General features: G+C 45.4%; 1 protein-coding gene across 21 annotated transcripts in view; it reads left to right on the top strand.

Moving 5' to 3' along the window:
* lrrfip1a (leucine rich repeat (in FLII) interacting protein 1a) overlaps positions 1-15,392 on the top strand; it is a 67,367-nt gene extending 51,975 nt beyond the window's left edge. For 17 of the 21 annotated variants that reach the window (XM_056423006.1, XM_056423016.1, XM_056423050.1 and 14 more), the window contains 9 exons: positions 471-497; positions 1,133-1,258; positions 1,925-1,996; positions 3,186-3,356; positions 5,287-5,379; positions 5,626-5,718; positions 5,886-5,978; positions 6,807-6,951; positions 8,354-12,281. In XM_056423006.1, the coding sequence (XP_056278981.1) occupies positions 471-497; positions 1,133-1,258; positions 1,925-1,996; positions 3,186-3,356; positions 5,287-5,379; positions 5,626-5,718; positions 5,886-5,978; positions 6,807-6,951; positions 8,354-11,736 (4,203 nt within the window). In that variant the 3' untranslated portion in view covers positions 11,737-12,281. Of the gene's footprint in view, positions 1-470; positions 498-1,132; positions 1,259-1,924; positions 1,997-3,185; positions 3,357-5,286; positions 5,380-5,625; positions 5,719-5,885; positions 5,979-6,806; positions 6,952-8,353; positions 12,282-12,733; positions 12,784-13,423; positions 13,545-13,643; positions 13,724-14,302; positions 14,408-14,483 lie in introns of those variants that run through there. The other 4 variants (XM_056423178.1, XM_056423025.1, XM_056423058.1 and 1 more) reach the window with 4 other exon arrangements.
* The last annotated feature ends 2,103 nt before the right edge of the window (positions 15,393-17,495 follow it).

A 17,495-nucleotide genomic window follows, 5' to 3' on the forward strand; every position in this document is an offset into this window, starting at 1 on the left:
CCCGTGATATATATTCGTATTTACAGTGTTCTATGATGCAAACACATAGCAGGGTAACGTTAGAAGAATTTTAATTAGTCAATATAAATAAAACATTATTAGGTTTATTTATTTATTATTTGTATTGATTAATTACTATTCTTCTAACGTTACCCTGCTATGTGTTTTCATCATAGAACACTGTAAATACGAATATATATCAATGGCTTTTATTTTGACTTTCATTTTAAGCACTTCCGTTCTGTCGTTTTTGGTTTCAGACAGAAACGGAATACGGAATTGTTTTTCCGTTTCTGGTTTCAAACGGAATACAAACAACACATTATTTCGTATTCCGTATTTGGAATGAAACGAAAAAACAAACCATCAAAACGTACACGGACCGACTTCCTTCCTTCCTCCCTCGGTCGGTCTCCTCGGCTCCTCGGCCTCCACATCGCTCTCTGACTGTTTTCTGTTTGTCTCAACAGGTGGAGGACAGAGATTATCTTGAGAAGGTGAGAGGATGCGAGTGTAGTCCAGATGCATGAAGGGACATCAGGGAATGTTTTCTTATCAAGTGCTTTAGTTCTTAGTCTGATCTCAATGTGTTTATGACTCCTTATTTTGTTCGTCTTTGAAACGGGTGGGAGACGAAGTTTTGCAAGTATCATGCGTTTGTTATTTCCCACCTGTTTCTCAGATAAACCTTTTTTTTAATAAAATGTATTCTAGGAACCTAAATAATATCCAGTCAAATTCAGTTTGTTTTGTATAGCCCAATATCACAAATTCCGAATTATCCTCGCTTTACAATGTGTACACATACGACATCCCTGACCTTTGACCTCACATCGGATCAGGAAAAACTTCCAAGAAATAGAAAAAACCCTTTCAGGAGGAAAAAAAGGTGAAGAATCCTTCAGGAGAGAAACAGAGGAAGATCCCTCTCCAGGATGGACAGAATAATATAATACAGGATTTTTATTCTTTCACCTTTTAAGTCATACACACGGGGGAGAGAACAATTCAGATCGGACTCAGAAAACGGAGCGCCAGAATGTTTCTTTCTCTCTCATCGTCTGAAAGAGAAAAAAAGTTTGCGTCTGAAAAAACCCCATTTGTGTAATGAAGACTTCCTCTTCCTCCTCAGGGGTCTCGAGCAGCTTCCGCCTTAACGGCAGCGTCCCTCAGCTCCGTCGGCGCCACTTCCTTGCGGAGGGGGAGCGGCGAGACGGCGATAACCATCGACGCAGAGACTTCTATACGAGAAATCAAGGTAACGGTGATGGGAGGCGGAGCTTCCTTCTGACGGAGGGAATAGAACCCGAGCCGGGCGACGCTTTCACACGTGAACGCCATATTCATAACGTGGATTAGACTGACTTGGAGGGACGGTATGTAGGATTTGGCGGCATCTCCCAACTGAACACCCGGCCTCCTTTTCCAAGATTACTTTAACGCAAACCAATTGCAAAAATTAATAACGCCCTTCCATACCATAATATAATCCGACCTTTGGGGAGCGACAGAAGTCAAACGGAGGCCGGCGGTGCCGCGGTGTAACACTCTGATGTTTTACGAGCGCCAGAAAACTACGAGCTGTGTATGGTTTGTCCCATCTGGGCTCCTGTAGAAACCTGGCAGACTCTGTGAAGAGGCCCCGCCCCCTCTGGAGATATTATAGGCTCATTGTAAGCTAGAATCATGTGATCATACACGACTGGAAACACTTTTTATTTATATGATATTCCATTGAACTGTAATGTCAGCGTTGTGGACGCTTCTGCCGTGTTGTTGTTGTTGTTGTGTCGGAGCATAATGTCTGTCCGGGGTCCACAAACTAGTTTTTTCCTTCTCTCTGCAAACACCGTGTTGCTTTCCTCGTGGTCACCTGTCCCGACGCTGTCGCCCCGTTGCTCCTCTGCTCGCCGCTCTTCACCAGGAGATTCATGAGCTGAAGGATCAGATTCAAGACGTGGAAACCAAGTACACGCAGAACCTAAAAGAAGTCAAGGTATAGAAGCCCGAGGGCGACTCGCTGCTCACTAACAGAGGGGTGGTGTGTCTAACCGGTGCCGGCTGAGGTTCAGCCCGGTGCTCCACAGTGGGCCGACAGCCAGAGGGCCGCTTGTGGATCAATAAGCCGACAGAAGCACTCCGTCACGTATTTTAGAATCACGGCTGCTGCTGCTCACACGTTGTCGTACAGCTGCATTCAGGCGCTCCGATCGACGGTCACCGGCCGCTATTGGCTCTGAATAGTTTTATGAACACCAAACAGACTATTATATTTATATGTTTTCAACGCCGACTGGCCAGCTCTTTACCTTAGCTCTGAGAGCGACACAGCGAGACAGACTCGCTGGGATAAACACCCTGCTATTCTATTCTAAACAATATCAATATATATGATCCGATTCAGATAAATGAGACAAGAGATGCATTTCTTGCTTGCAACCCTGTTGATGCGTCTCCCCGCCTGCTCTCCTCCCGGAGCTTCGATTCCCCACACGTTTACTCATGCGTAAAAATGCCAAAATCTGCAGTCCACTCGCTACTTTTTAACTCTCCTGTCAATTTGACCCCAGGCTGTTTTTCACTGTGTCAAACATATAAGAAATATCAACTTTTTTACATATTTAAAGGGCTATTTAGGTAGTCAACAAACAAACATAAAGTACCTCACACTTAAACTTGAGAAACAATATTAATTCTTATAATGTTCTGGAGGTTTTAATTGCTGGGGTCAAATTGACCCCGAGGGTAACATATGTCAGTAAATATAAAGGTAACAGGAGGGTTAAACATTGAATGGGGTCAAATTGACCCAAAGGCAACAGGAGGGTTAAAGAAATGATGTGTTTATTCCACATGTTAGTTGTGTCTAGACAATGAAGCGCGAGGCACATGTACTACAGCAGAGGAGCAGAACCGGCAGACGAATGTCTCCACTCAGAGATTCTGATCCAAGCAACTCAAATACAGCGTCAGGCATCATTTCTCATTTATATCCACCGCCAGATGTTTTTCTAACTTGTTTGTTAACTCGCAAGCTGTTGTCTGCACGTTGCATGTCTTTCTTCATTTCTATGTGTGTGTGTGTGATCGATGGTCTCATTGTCTGGATTCCTGTCGCACAGTTCAGCCCCCTCCCCATTGGATGCCCTTTACAGTCGTGTGTTCTCCGTGCGTCGGGCCATTAGGATGCGTTCGTGGAGGTGGAGGAGAAGTACCGCAAGGCCATGGTGTCCAACGCCCAGCTGGACAACGACAAGAACAACCTGATGTACCAGGTGGACACGCTGAAGGACTCGCTCATGGAGCTGGAGGAGCTGCTGTTCGAGTCGCGCCGCGGCTACGAGGAGAAAGTCAAGGTACAGCAGCCAGAGACGGGTGACGGATTAAATCTGGAGGTTTTTATTATTCACAAACCATTAATGTATCCCTGAGGGGCGTCATAAATACACAATCTATCTTTTATTTTATTTTTTTATTTCAAGATCTTTATTGAGAACTTCACATATTACAAAGTACACAGACATACAACTAAGTCATTCATAAATAAAGAGTGACATGTCTGTACTTTAGTGTACAGTTTACTTTAACAGGTTACATGGTCGAGGTTCTTGGCGACTTGCCACATCCTACCTCCGTGTGAGATCGGCTTTCCTGCTGTTGCCCTTCAAAATAAAAGCTCAACATTGAGAGTGGCCGTATTAAGCCTGCAACCCCGTTTTAATAAGAGGTGTAGTGGAGAGCTCATGACACGTGATGACTCACACTTATCTACACTAGTTTTGTTTTGTTTTGCAAAGGTTGCACGTTATTGTTGTTTTGAAAAGATATGCAGTGTAAAACTCTTTATTGCCAAATATTTCAACTTGTTTTATTTAGTTTTTCACAGGTTTCACTTTATTGTTATAATCTTGAAAATATATTCAGTGCAAAACAGATTAATCTCAGCCCACTATAAGCTATTTTTTGGCCAAATATTAATTCCTTTTTGCACAGATATTTTTATTCTTATAAAGTGATTGAAAACTTGTATTAGTTTTTCGTCTGATGGAGCAATCTGGTTGAATAAAAAATGATTGGAAAGTAATTCTATTATTTGAAAAAGTACAGATGAAGGAGTCACAAAACGTTATTTCATTAATAATTCAGCATGGACCATTTTGTTACAATTCTGTTGGGGCGGTGGGGCGTGAACATCTTTCTTCCTCCGGAGTGGGGCGTGACAGAAAAAGTTTGAGAACCACTGGTTTAAATGTGATATCAATAAACATCGAGCGTGGTCAAGTTAAAGCCGACCGGTCGTCACTTTGAAACTCCGCTCTGCCATTTTGGACCACATGATCAAAGGACAACGTTCAAAACAACGAACATGCATCCTTGTTTTTATTATTTGTTAAATTCCTGAAAAAAATCTAACAGACATTTGTAAAACATTCATTCAGAACTTCCTTTTATTAAAAAACTAAAACTTTTAAATCATGGTTTCAGATGTCAATATAATGACGTGACATAACTGTTTCACAGCAAGTGGAAGGACGTTAATGGAATCTCGTAAAATCAAACGCTGAGGATTATAGAAACCAGGCAAATCTCTCCATGTCGATCTCCATTTAGACACACAGACCCGTTGCCGCAGTAACGCAGCACCATCATGTGGTGAATGTCAACAAAGCACCACAGTCTCTGTGCTCTGTTACAACAAATGTAGTACAACAAGCATCGTATTTGTAAGTTTGGGGTCACTCAGAAATGTCCTTTAGAAATACCCTCTACATAGTTAATGTGTAAATGACTATTCTCTGGTGTTTAATGAAGTCTCTACATAGGTGTGTAGAGGCCCATCTCCAGTGTTCTAATGGTACATTGTGTTATCGCCTTAGAAGACTAGCGGAGGGGTAGAAAACCCGTGAAAACCCTTTTTATGTGAGCGCAGCTGAAAACAGTTATGCTGGTGAGAGAAGCTCTAAAACTGGCCTTCCTTTGAGGGACAAGTTTGAAGAACAACATTAATATTTCAAATAAAAATCATTATTTCTAACCATGTCAATGTCTTAACTATATTTTATATTCATTGTGCAATTAATTTGATAAATAAAAGTGTGAGTTTTCATGGAAAACACCAAATTATCTGGGTGACCCCAAACTTTTGACACTGTATTTTGCAATATGTGTGCCAGCGTACTGCACACGGCACAATGACCACTGACATCACCCCCGTCGTCCCTGTGTTCAGGTTGAGCTGATTATGAGGATGGATCGTCTCTCATGCTCCATGTTTGCTCCCCACAGGATCACGACCGCGAGAAACACGCCCACACGGTGCTGCAGTTCCAGTTCGGTGAAGTGAAGGAGACGCTGAAGCAGAGTGAAGAGCTGCTCAACGTGAGTACTTGCCCCCCGGTGTGAACGCCTGTCAGTCAAAGTGGACTGGAGCCCCATTGGTTCAAAAGACACGTCATGAAGAAGGGTAACACCTGCTCTCTCCTCCGCTTGTCACCTAGAGGCTGTTCCGCCACTTTCTTTTTGTCCACACTCTGTACTTGAGCATGCACTCTACTCTCTCTCCCTCTCTCTCTCTCTCTCTCCCTCTCTCCATCTCAAACCTGCTTTCCTTCTCCTGCTGTTTAGGACATCCGCCAGCTGCGTATCAAGCAGGAGGGTTTTGTCAGAGAGATCTCTGACCTGCAGGAGACAGTGGAGTGGAAGGATAAAAAGATTGGGGTACGCCCTCTGAGTCCCGGTCCTCTGCCGTTCACCGTTTCATCCGATTCATCTCGTTCAGCATGAATTCAGCACATCTTCTTTGCATGAACTTGAATGCCATCCTTTTCTCTTCTTTTGCCCCTCTGGTCCACGTTTTCTGTTTCGCACTGGGGGGCTGTGCTCAGGCCTTAGAGCGGCAGAAAGAATACACAGACGCCATTCGCATTGAGCGCGATGAGCTCCGAGAAGAGGCGGTGAAGCTGAAAGACATTGTCAAGGTACTCGGGCGGTGTGTGTGTGATGCGTGTCGCTTTGGGGAAATAACGTTGTCGCGGTAACTGAAGCTTTAAAGGTCAAACCGAATCCTGGTTATTGACTAGAAATATTTTACAAGTGCACATATATGTTCTGTGTGTACTATGTTGGCATGTATGTGATGGAGCCCAGCGTCGGAAACACAACAGGGCAAAGGGCAAAACATAATAATATAATGTTGCCCCTGATGTCAACAAATGTCCCAATAGTGTCCTCTTATAATTCTGATGATTTAATAGTGTTTTGTTTTTGTTCTTTGTGTGTGTCCTATCTGTACTTCCTGTACTAGGTACACACCAAAAAATATAAATATAATTTAGAATATATATTTTTTAAAGGAAATAAGTTATAATTGTTGTTAAACATTTTTAATAATAAGAAATAACCATAAAGAAATAAGAATGAAATTGAATATTATTTATGTTTTCTGTTTGATTTTTGAATCTGTAGACTACTGCCTCATAGTCTTATTATTGCCTCATAGTCTTATTATTGCCTAAGCGTCTTTGAGTATTTTGAAAAGCGCTATAGAAATGTAATGTATTATTATTATTATTAGTCTTATTATTGCCATTTTTATGATAATTGCTTATATATACCGTAAGCCTAAATAAGTATATTTATTATTTTTGAACAAAGGTTAAATGTTATTTCACAAGTTTTAAAAAGTGCCCTCAATTTCTTTTTAAATGCTCCTGGGTTTCAGTCAGTTTGGCAAAAATTGCCCCCTAAAAAGTATGTAAATGTCCTCCCCTGATGGAGCTCATGTTTGCCTTTGTGTTTTTTTCCAGAAACACGGGATAGTACTGAGTCCTGATCTCACCGTCAATGGGGACATTGGTGAGGCAGAGGTGGGCGGCTCCCCCAGTGGAGACGCTGCCACTCGACCGGCTCCGGACTCGCACACCACCCCGTCGGAGGGGAACAGCATACTGGGTAAAACTCCTCACTCCACGGCTCGGCATTAAACTGTCTGAAGACTTTCATTCCACAATGTTTTACCGTAGTGACACAAAACGATTCCGACAAAGAATTGTCTCACAATTGATCTCTGATCCCAAACGTCTGATGCCTGATTGTGGAATGAACTCTTCAGTTCTTCGTCAACTGTCTTTAACTCTGATTTTCAGTTCTTGAGGTTGGACACTTACAACGACGAGACAATCTCACCACAAGGTCAGCTGTGTAGTTGTTCTGGAGCTTTTAAGCCAACGTCAACGAGAAGTCATTTTAAAAGTTCTCCGAACATGTAAAGTTAAGGTCGACAATTCGATGCCAACTGACCTTGTGGTTGTGTCAACTTATTTGTTTTTATTGTGAGAAAATTCCATGAAAATACAAAATAATGGAGTGAAATTGATCTCAAAATGGTCGCAAATATATATTGAATGTTCAACAAATGGGGGAAAGATTTACAAATAAGTAGAATCAGTTTGGGTGTTCCAATCTTCACACAAATTAATCAGATCTGTGCATATATATATATATATATATTATCAATTTATATGTATTAATTATATATATTAATAATATCTATATATTAATAATAAATATATATGATTAACAGATATATATATATATGTGTGTCTTATTCATATATTTATATATATATATATATATATTAAGAAGGTAGAAAGAGCCAATGAGCTTGTGCTACAGACAAGTTGGGAGAGCCAGACAGTATTGAGTGACCGACTAAAACACAAGTTATTTTTAATACTTTCATGGAATTTGTTGACAAACAGAAACTCCAGCTGTATCTATCCAACCTCTTGCTCTCCTGTTCAAACTAAGATTCCTCTTTCAAGCTCAGCATGCTCCTGGACCCCTGGGGTTCATCTTTGTCACCATTCACCCCTCATCTCCATTATTAATGTTTTGGCTTTTGATTTGTTTCTCTTGCACCTTTCCCAGCTCTCACATATTAGTTCTGAATCACAGCCAGCTCGATTAATGCATGTGGTGGAGTTGTGTAAATGCTGACGGGTCTCTACAGGGTTGATGGTACAAAGCATTTATAGCAAATAGTATGTGTAAGGAACATCATTGTAAATGCACTGTCCCGTATATCTGTGAGCAGCCGGCTTCTTCTCTTGTCTATCGATGTGCTGGGAATCAAGAAATTCATTTTGGTGTTCCTCCTGCCTTTCTTCTTCTTCTCTTCTTTTTCTCCTTCTTGTGCTTCTATTGGTCATCTCGGCTCTGCGCTTCTCTTCCTGGCCAATGAATCAATCGGGTGTTCTGTCTTACCCTGACTTCTGCTGATGCACTTCCTCACGAAGATTACAGTTTTGAAAGTCATGCCCTCCGTCACCGTGTACTCTTCATGATCTCTCAGGCAACACGGAGGACACTCCATTGAGAAGTAGCGGAGAGGAAGAGGTGGATCCAGAGCGGCGTCGAGAAATGTTTGAGGACGAAAAAGAGAATCCTGCGAGCTGTGACGCGCTCTGTAATGTTGCTGCTGTGTCCACGCCGGAGACATCTAGCGAAGAACAGCCAACAGAAGAACAGACATGCTTGGAAGAGGACAAGAAGACCGCGGCAGAAGAAGACAACGTTGAAGAAAGTGGCCTCGGCAAGGACTTAAATGTTGACAATATTGACCAATCAATCACAGAAGCCAAATGTATAATCATAGGCAGTCCTGGGTTTAAAGAGATTGGAACAAGGTCTGAGGAAATTGTTCCAGAAACCAAATCGCCTCAAGGGGGAGATTTAGGGGAGACGAGTCACCCAGATGTAGGGGAAACGAGTCACCCAGATGTAGGGGAGACTAGTCACCCAGATGTAGGGGAGATTAGTCACCCAGATGTAGGGGAGAAGAGTCACCCAGGTGTAGGGGAGACGAGTCACCCAGATGTAGGGGAGACGAGTCACCCAGATGTAGGGGAGACGAGTCACCCAGATGTAGGGGAGACGAGTCACCCAGATGTAGGGGAGACGAGTCACCCAGATGTAGGGGAGACGAGTCACCCAGGTGTAGGGGAGACGAGTCACCCAGATGTAGGGGAGACGAGTCACCCAGATGTAGAGGAGACGAGTCACCCAGATGTAGGGGAGACGAGTCACCCAGATGTAGGGGAGACGAGTCACCCAGATGTAGGGGAGACGAGTCACCCAGATGTAGAGGAGACGAGTCACCCAGATGTAGGGGAGACGAGTCACCCAGATGTAGGGGAGACGAGTCACCCAGATGTAGAGGAGACGAGTCACCCAGATGTAGGGAAGACGAGTCACCCAGATTTAGGGGAGACGGAAACCAAAAGCAGTCGTGTTGACATAGAGAGTGATGAAATCAACGAGTCATGTAAGAACCTTTTTGAAAAGCAAGAAAACATTCGGGAAGATGATGAAAGTAACTTGCTAGATACAGAATCATGTCATCAGCAAAAAGTTTCACTGATGTCAGAAGGTTTACCCGATGAGTCCGACCCAACCGCGTCAAACGCCGAACCTCAACAAGAGCCGGAGAATGCCGACGAGCCACAGAACGACGAGGCAGAGGAAATATCAGGTCAATGTCAGCCTCAGGACGCCGCTGCTTCAGGGAAGAAGAAGAAAAGGAAGAGGAGAGGCAAAAAGAAAGGAGGAACAAACAAGGATAAGAACCAACAAAAAGAAGGAATTGATGAAGAAAAAGGCAGAGAAGAAGTAGACAACAAATCGGCTACAAGAAACCCACAAGAACCTGAAGTCAACGGTTCTGCCACTGAAACTCTCAAGAAGTCGAGAGTTGCTGAAGTTAAGAATGAGCAGGACGGGCGAGATGAGGCAGCAAAACCCACAGAAACCTTTCCTACCAATGAACCTCTGAAAGAGTCTCTAGTGGAACTCGTTCCAGATGAGCCCGACGAAGAACAAAAGTTGCAGACGGAGAACTTAAAGGAAGCAGAACCCGGGGCAACTCCCAACAAAGAAAGGTTGGATCATGTTCCGGATGAACAGAACGAGGGACCGAGTTCAGAAGCTGAAACCGTAGAAGCCGTAGAGGCAGTGGCACCCGGTGAAACATTGTCTCGCGTTGAAACCCTCAATGACTCCAGAGCAAAGGCCAAAAAGGACGAGGGACAAACCTTTGAAACTGAGGAAGTAGAGGAAGTGGGATCCATAACAAGTCCTGTCCCAGAGACCAAGCCCAGCACTTCTGATCTTATCGACACCTCTAAAGATGCAGAACGCACCAATGGTCTTGATGGAGAGTGTTCTTCCAGTATAGATAACTCTAAAAGTGAAACCAGCATCTCAACCACTGACGATGTCACCGACACCGAGTCAAAAATGGATAGAGTCGAGGATGAAGTTGGGTTCATTGACGAGACGCAATCTGAATGTACAACTAATAACCCCGAGAACACCTTTGAAACGAGCGCTAAGGAAGACACTGAAGAATTGCACGTTCAAAGCAATGTTGACGTCGCTGCCCATGAACCTGAATCCTCCATCGATCCCGAGAGTACGGGCAAGGCGTCTGTGTCCCAGTCCTCTACCGACGTCTTCACCGATGTCTTCGCCGACGCTTTTCTTGTCAAGAGCTTGTCTGGCTCCGAGTCGCCCGCAGACATGAACACGGGCAGCGGTGGCGCTTCCAAAGGGGTTTTAGGTGGAGGTCCAGAGGAGGCAAGAGCAGAGGCTGAGCAGGACTCCTCTCCTCCTCCCGGTCCTGATGGGCACCGTTTGGAGCCAAAAGCAGAAAGAACCAAGTTGAACGAAGGCTTGACGGACGCCGAAGATTTAGTCAAGTCAGCCCAATCCTGTGAGGGACAAAGTGATAGTTGTGCATTATTAGTTAATACCACCGATGCCTTTGACTCTGTGAAGAGTCCGCTGGAGACCGCCGGAGGAGCACAGGCCGGACAACCGGGTGACGTCCACAGCCAGGATCTGCCTGAGGAGTCTGATGCCAAAGTGTCCGCTGAAGCAGAAAAGGTGAACACCATTGACGTGTTGAATACAACGGCCTCTCCAAAAGAAGCGACTGAAATCGGGTCCTGGACAGAGCAGGACCACGGGGCTGAAGGGTCGACCGTTCCAGAGCGTCCAAACGGTGAAAAGGATCCGCAGAGCGAGGCGGAGCAACCGCATGAACCCGGCACAGACGAGTCTGAGGGCGACGATCCGCCTGGACCCTCCCTGCAGGACGGCAATGAAGAGGACGGAGACGAAGGTCTTCCTTTTGATTTCGATGACAAGGAGGCAGCTGGAGCCAATCCAAAACAGGAAGCGGTGGAGGAGGGAGTTGAAGTCGTGCCCGACGACGGCAGCAATGGTAGTTTGTCCAATGAGAATAGGCGAGCGGAGCTACTTGAGAGTGTTGACGAAGCGGGTACGGTAGCCGGGGGCAACCGGGTAGAGTCCCCGGATACCGCGCCTCCAGACAACCGAAGGGCCCGCGGGGACGCCTCGTCCAAAGAGGCGGGGCGGGCGGCAAATGAAAAGCAGAAACGCATTCCAGAGGAAGAAGTGGGCGTGGCAGATGAGCCCAGGCACATGGCAGAGGGAGGGCGGGGTTTGAGTGTTGGCGGGCGGGGCGACATCGTCCAGCCTCCGCCTGGAGAGGAAGGGCTGGATGCCATGAAGCAGGAGCTGCACGGCCGAGATTCACCAAAGAGAGCCGAGCCGGTGGCGAGCGGTCAGGAGCCACAGCAGGCGGGCAGCGGCGTGAAGAGGAGCAGCAAGAAAGGCAAAGGCAAGGGCAAAGAGGACTGTAAGATGTCTTAGCTCATCGAGGGTACCTGGCATAGATGTATATCAGATCATCAGTCTTAGGGAGTCAATAGTTGCCGCACTTTGATCCTTTCCCAATTGAATATACGTTTGTATATCATTTACATTCAGTCCATGTCCACAGGACAGATCTCAGTGTCATGTGAGCTGCTCGGTGGCGCTCCATCGTACTCTTGGACAATACTGCACTAGCTACGTCTTTTGTTTTGCCGTCGATGCACATTTCTCACGCTGCTGCTTGTCGTGTGTCGCGGATGAAATAATGTCGTGTCATTTTCCTCACGTTACAACTTCAGGACCGATTGATTCATTCCACGTGTGTCCGATTGAAGAAGAAAAACGCACTCCTGTTAATCGGTAATGTTTTAGTTGGAGAAGCGTTGACGTGATGTTGGTGGTGACGATGCAAAGTGACTGGAGGCCCTGATCTGTAAACCAACTGCTGTATGACATGGGAATGTCTGACACGTGTATGTTTGCATTTTATTGCACTTTATTGCCCAAATGCCAATAAAAAACATGCTTTTACCCATTTTAAATGTTTGTTCAAATGCATTTTTTATTTATATTCTTTGAAGGTAAATAGTGACAGAAAGCACAAAGTGTCGGCTCCTGGATGCACATTCACGTCTTCACGTCTTCATGTCTTCCTGCGCGGCCACGTCGTGTGAATGGAGCCCGCTGTGTGCTCTTGCATTGACCTTCTTCTCAACAGTGTGTGCATGCTAACAATCCCCCCCCCCCCAACACACACACACACACACTCCGCTCCATCCCTGATGGAATCCTACGCTGTTGCATGCATCAACCTCCCACCCTGACCCCCCCTCACCACCATCTCCTTGGCTGCATCCCCACCCCTGGTACGTGAACTTCCTTTTTTTAATTCAAAGATGGCCGGCGGCAGTCGTGACGCGCGACGCCGTTTACCTGTCGCCGAGCGTCTGGCGCCGAGCGTCCTCTCAAAACGTGCACTGCTTTTATCTTGCAGAGATCCGCCTGAGGAAGCTGGTGGATGAGCGCGAGAAGATGATCGAGCAGGTGCGAGACGGAGCGGCTGTCGTCTCAGTGACGACCACGACGCGTCGCGAGATGTTGCTTCATGTGCTTCAGGCTAAAGAATCAAATCCCACGTTCACCGTCCTGCTCACGAGAAACCAACGTTGAAAACGGTCCCCCAAGAGATGCACGAGTTCAAAACTACAGTGACCAGCTGGGGGGGGGGACGACTGAAACTATACACAGGGTTCATAGTCATGGAAAACCTGGAAAAGTCCTGGAATTTAAAAAAGGTTATTTCCAGGCCTGGAAAAGTTCCTGAGAAAAATCCCAAAAGTTTTAGAAAAGTCATGGAAATGTATTATCATATGTTATTTTATGCAGTTTGATTAAAAGAATAGACATTTATATCAAGATGTATTCTTTTAATGAAACTATTGTCTCATTAATTTGTGTCATTTAAGGTTTATACTCATGTATACACCGAGATTTCACAAAATGGTCTTGGAAATTTGGTTTAAAGTCCTGTAAACCCATCGGTCACCACGCGTATGAACCCTGAACACATCTGAGGGGTTTATGAATAAGTATATAATAATATGTCTGCCTCCAGTCGCAGCGGGGATGGGGACTCGTCGGCGGTGTGAGTGTTGGACTGATTTGCTCGTGGCTCCTCCCGCAGGTGAAGAAGCTCAAGTCCCAGCTGGAGCAGAAGACGCAGCGGAACGGCGCGGAGAAGAGTTCGAGCCCGGGCGGCGACGTTCTGGAGAACGGCACCGATCCCGACTCGACGGAGCAGCAGAGTGAGTCCACGCCGTGACGCGCGGGAACCGACCGACCGGCGCCGCCGCGTCGCGGTCGCCCGCAGCTCAGGAACGCTTTGCTTCTTCCATCTCTTCCAGGAGACGCCAGCAGGCAAATGAGTGACTTCAAGTTCAAGCTGGTGAAGGCGGAGCAGGAAGTGACGGCTTCGGAACAAAACGTGAGCTGCGAGGAATCATAAATACGTAGCATACCTCAAATAAATTATATATATATATATATATATATATATACACACACACACACACTACCGGTCAAAAGTTGGGGGTCAGTTAGAAATGTCATTATTTTTTAAAGTAAAGCACTGTTGTCTTTAATGAAGATAATATTAAATTAATCCTAAATACAGTCTTTACATAGTTAATGTGGTAGATGACTATTATCTTGTTGTTAATGAAGTCTACATATGTGTGTGTAGAGGCCCATCTCCAGTGTTCTAATGGTACATTGTGTTATCGCCTTAGAAGACTAACGAAGGGGTAGAAAACCCTTGAAAACCCTTTTTATGTGAGCGCAGCTGAAAACAGTTATGCTGGTGAGAGAAGCTATAAAACTGGCCTTCCTTTGAGCCACAAGAAGAAAAACATTAATATTTACAATAAAAATCATGATTTCTCACCTTGTCAATGTCTTGACCATATTTTATATGATTGAGTTTTCATAATTGTCTGGGTGACCCCAAACTTTTGACCGGTAGTGTATATATTCTCACCTTTTAAAAATTATTTTTGGTGTCCAGGTGACCAGACTTGAGGGTCAGGTGACGCGCTACAAGACTGCGGCTGAGAACTCTGAGAAAGTGGAGGACGAGCTGAAGGCCGAGAAACGGAAACTACAGAGAGAGGTAGAGGGCAAGGAAGAGAGGAGCCGGACCCTCAAACCAGCTCCGTTTTAATCTCCCCCCCCCTTTGACCCGACAGCTGCGCTCGGCCCTGGACAAGGTCGATGAGCTCGAGTCGAACAACAGCCACCTGTCCAAAAGACTGGAGAAGATGAAGACGAGTCGCGGCATGGCGCAGACTCCATAGCGACGCCGCCGCACTGGAGCTCGACTCCTGGATTCATAAAAGAGTTTTCCTGCGTCTCGGTTCCCGTTCCGTCGGCCTGACGACAAGGAAACGCACAAAAAGGAGAAGGGGAAAAAAGCAATACAAAATCGTAGTTATCACATCCAGAGTAGAGAACGACAAGCAACGTGCCATTTCTTCGCCTGTTTTTGCCGTCCGATAAGTCTTCATAGCTGTGTTGGGGGGAGGGGGGCATATCTTTGTGTACCTCTGTTAAAGGGGGGGGGGGGCACTCTGAACCCTGGTTTTCTTGCTGCCTCTCATCGTGACTCGAGACGAGTTGTTCACATAGGAGGACGGAGACGTTTCAGAAAAGACGGAGCCAGAGCGGAACAACCCGTCGGCCCGAGACCGCGATGAAGACAACAAGGCTTTATGTGTGTGTGTGTGTGCTTGTGTTGTCGTGAATGGGAGGGGAGCAGAATGAAGTGTGTTGTCCTCGTTTGCATTCAAAGCCAAACTCTGTTCTCAAGGCGTCCACGTCCGCGGTGGAACTGACCGGAACAGTCCAGAAGTCGCCGACCCGTCCTACCAAGATGTCTCCCAGCTGCTCTCTGCTTCCTATAGGCAGTCACTGGTTGGCTCTCGTGCACACACACACACAGACACACACGCACACACACACGCTGAGACTCGCTGCAGAAATGTGGCGTCGGGGGACTCACGCTGGGGAGGAGCTGCTTCACTGTTTACAGAGCTTCAAGATGTTTGTGGGGGAACTTTAACGGCTGTAATCTTTGTGCAATAAAAGCTCCAACCTTACTTCAGATGTTATGCCGTACACATGTTGTGGTTCGATCCCCGGCTCTGTTAGCCCATGTGGATGTGTCCTTGGGCAAGGCACTTAACCCCCAAATTGCTCTTGTAGTTGTACCCACGGCGTGTGTTCACGTTTCGATAGAAATCATCCTAAATCCAACAATTCAAGACATCGCAATCTTTTATTCAAACTGGTGTTTACAAAATACAATATGTGCCTCTCACAGATTCAAATTATGAATAAGGGTCTAATATATTGAACAAATGTGAACCTGATTTTATTTTTAAATTCTGTAGAACTCAGTCAGACGGCTGATCGCCTCTACAGAGAGACGGGAAGGAAATCGGTCATAAAGCAAATTAAAGTTATGCTACGCCGTCTCCAGCATGCTGTATGCATCAAGTACACAACATCTTTAAGAATACTTGAAGATGCATATATGCAGGTGATGTCCGAAGGCTGCCGCAGGGCAACCAGGAACATCTTGAAAAACAGACACTTGAAATATCATTTTTAACACTGATTTTTCCTCATGCAAATTTATTTTTAAAGGATGCGGTGTTATTTTAATGTTCATGCTACTTTTTTGTCACGAGAAAACTCTCAAATCATCATCAACAGAGCAGGTCTACACTTTAGACCACCTGTCTTTGGTCGGAGGAGTAACTTGGCCTTTTTAATAATGGCTTCTCTTTCCTGGGTCTTCGCCCCATTCAGGCGGTTTTAAAGTTGCATTCTCTCTAATGTCCACCAGGGGGCGTCGGGGCGACTCCTCCGGCAGCAAAAAGAAAATGACTGGGGGTTTAGTTCCCACGGTCAAATCCTCGAGTGTTGGAGGATTCTCTGGCAGACATTCACGGCGTTTCTCAATTCAAAGTACACGAGTACAGACTTGTGTTCTTTTGGAGTCTGGTCTTGGGAGTCCAGACTCCGGAGGACGGGACGACGGTCTTTCTGCGATTGGAACAGCAGCTGACTTGATGACGTCACCACATCAGCTGTTCTTGCTCCTGGGTTTACTCTAATTATTCACTGTAAATTATTTTTTACAGTGAAATAAACAAAACATCCTAAAATTACATTCCGTGACTCAACAACAGTAGTATTTATAAAAAGTCAACTGTCAGTTGTTTATTTTCTCCTCCGCTAATGTTTCCGGTTGCTGGTGAAATGCATTCTGGGATATATGCTGGCCAGAGTCGCACAAGTCTCCTCTGATGCATCCTCCGGAAAGTGGGAGGATCAAGTCACATCCGGGCATTTTGACCGTGCTTTGCGAGAAGCGCACTTTGAATTGGAACATGTACTTGGGCTGAGACTGATGACGTGTCACGAGTCACGAGCACACAAGTAGAGGAAAGTACGCACAAGTACGCATATTGAGAAACGCCGACAGAATGCAGACTTTGCCCAAGGGAATTACCCACAATGCATTGCAATGGGACATTAACCCTTGTGTTGCCTTCGGGTTATTTTGACCCGATTCAATATTTAACCCTCCTGTCGCCTTCGGTCAATTTGACCCGATTCAATGTTTAATGTCGGTGTTCTTTCGGGAGTCAACAAACAAACATAAAGTACCTCACACTTAAACTTGGAAGACAATATTAATTCTAATAATTTTCTGGAGATTTTAATAGCTGGGGTCATATTGACCTCAAGGGTAAAAATATGTTCGTAAATATAAAGGTAACAGGAGGGTTAAACATTGAATCGGGTCATATTGACCCGAAGGCGACAGGAGGGTGAAACATTGAATCGGGTCAAATTGACCCGAAGGCAACACAAGGGTTAAACAGGGTTATCAGTGGAAGCGTCCACTGTAAAAACTCTGATTTGTGTTATTTAATCTCTATTAAATAAATAATAGAAACCTTGACGTAATAAATTTGCCTTGGGAGACCCGACCAGAACCAAGAGGACCTGACGGTGCAGAATCAGTTTTATTGAATCGTGTTTGGGGGGGGGGGGTCCTTCTCGATGAAGCCAGCTGGCAGTCTGCCAAAGTCTGTTTTTCGTTTTCCTCCATACGGATCGGCCGTGGTTGCTTCCCTGATGTCCCTGAGCTTTTCTCTGGGGTCAAAGTATATGATGGGGTCAGATCA

Source organism: Pseudoliparis swirei, chromosome 2 (assembly GCF_029220125.1).
Source record: "Pseudoliparis swirei isolate HS2019 ecotype Mariana Trench chromosome 2, NWPU_hadal_v1, whole genome shotgun sequence".
NCBI classification, from domain to species: domain Eukaryota; kingdom Metazoa; phylum Chordata; class Actinopteri; order Perciformes; family Liparidae; genus Pseudoliparis; species Pseudoliparis swirei.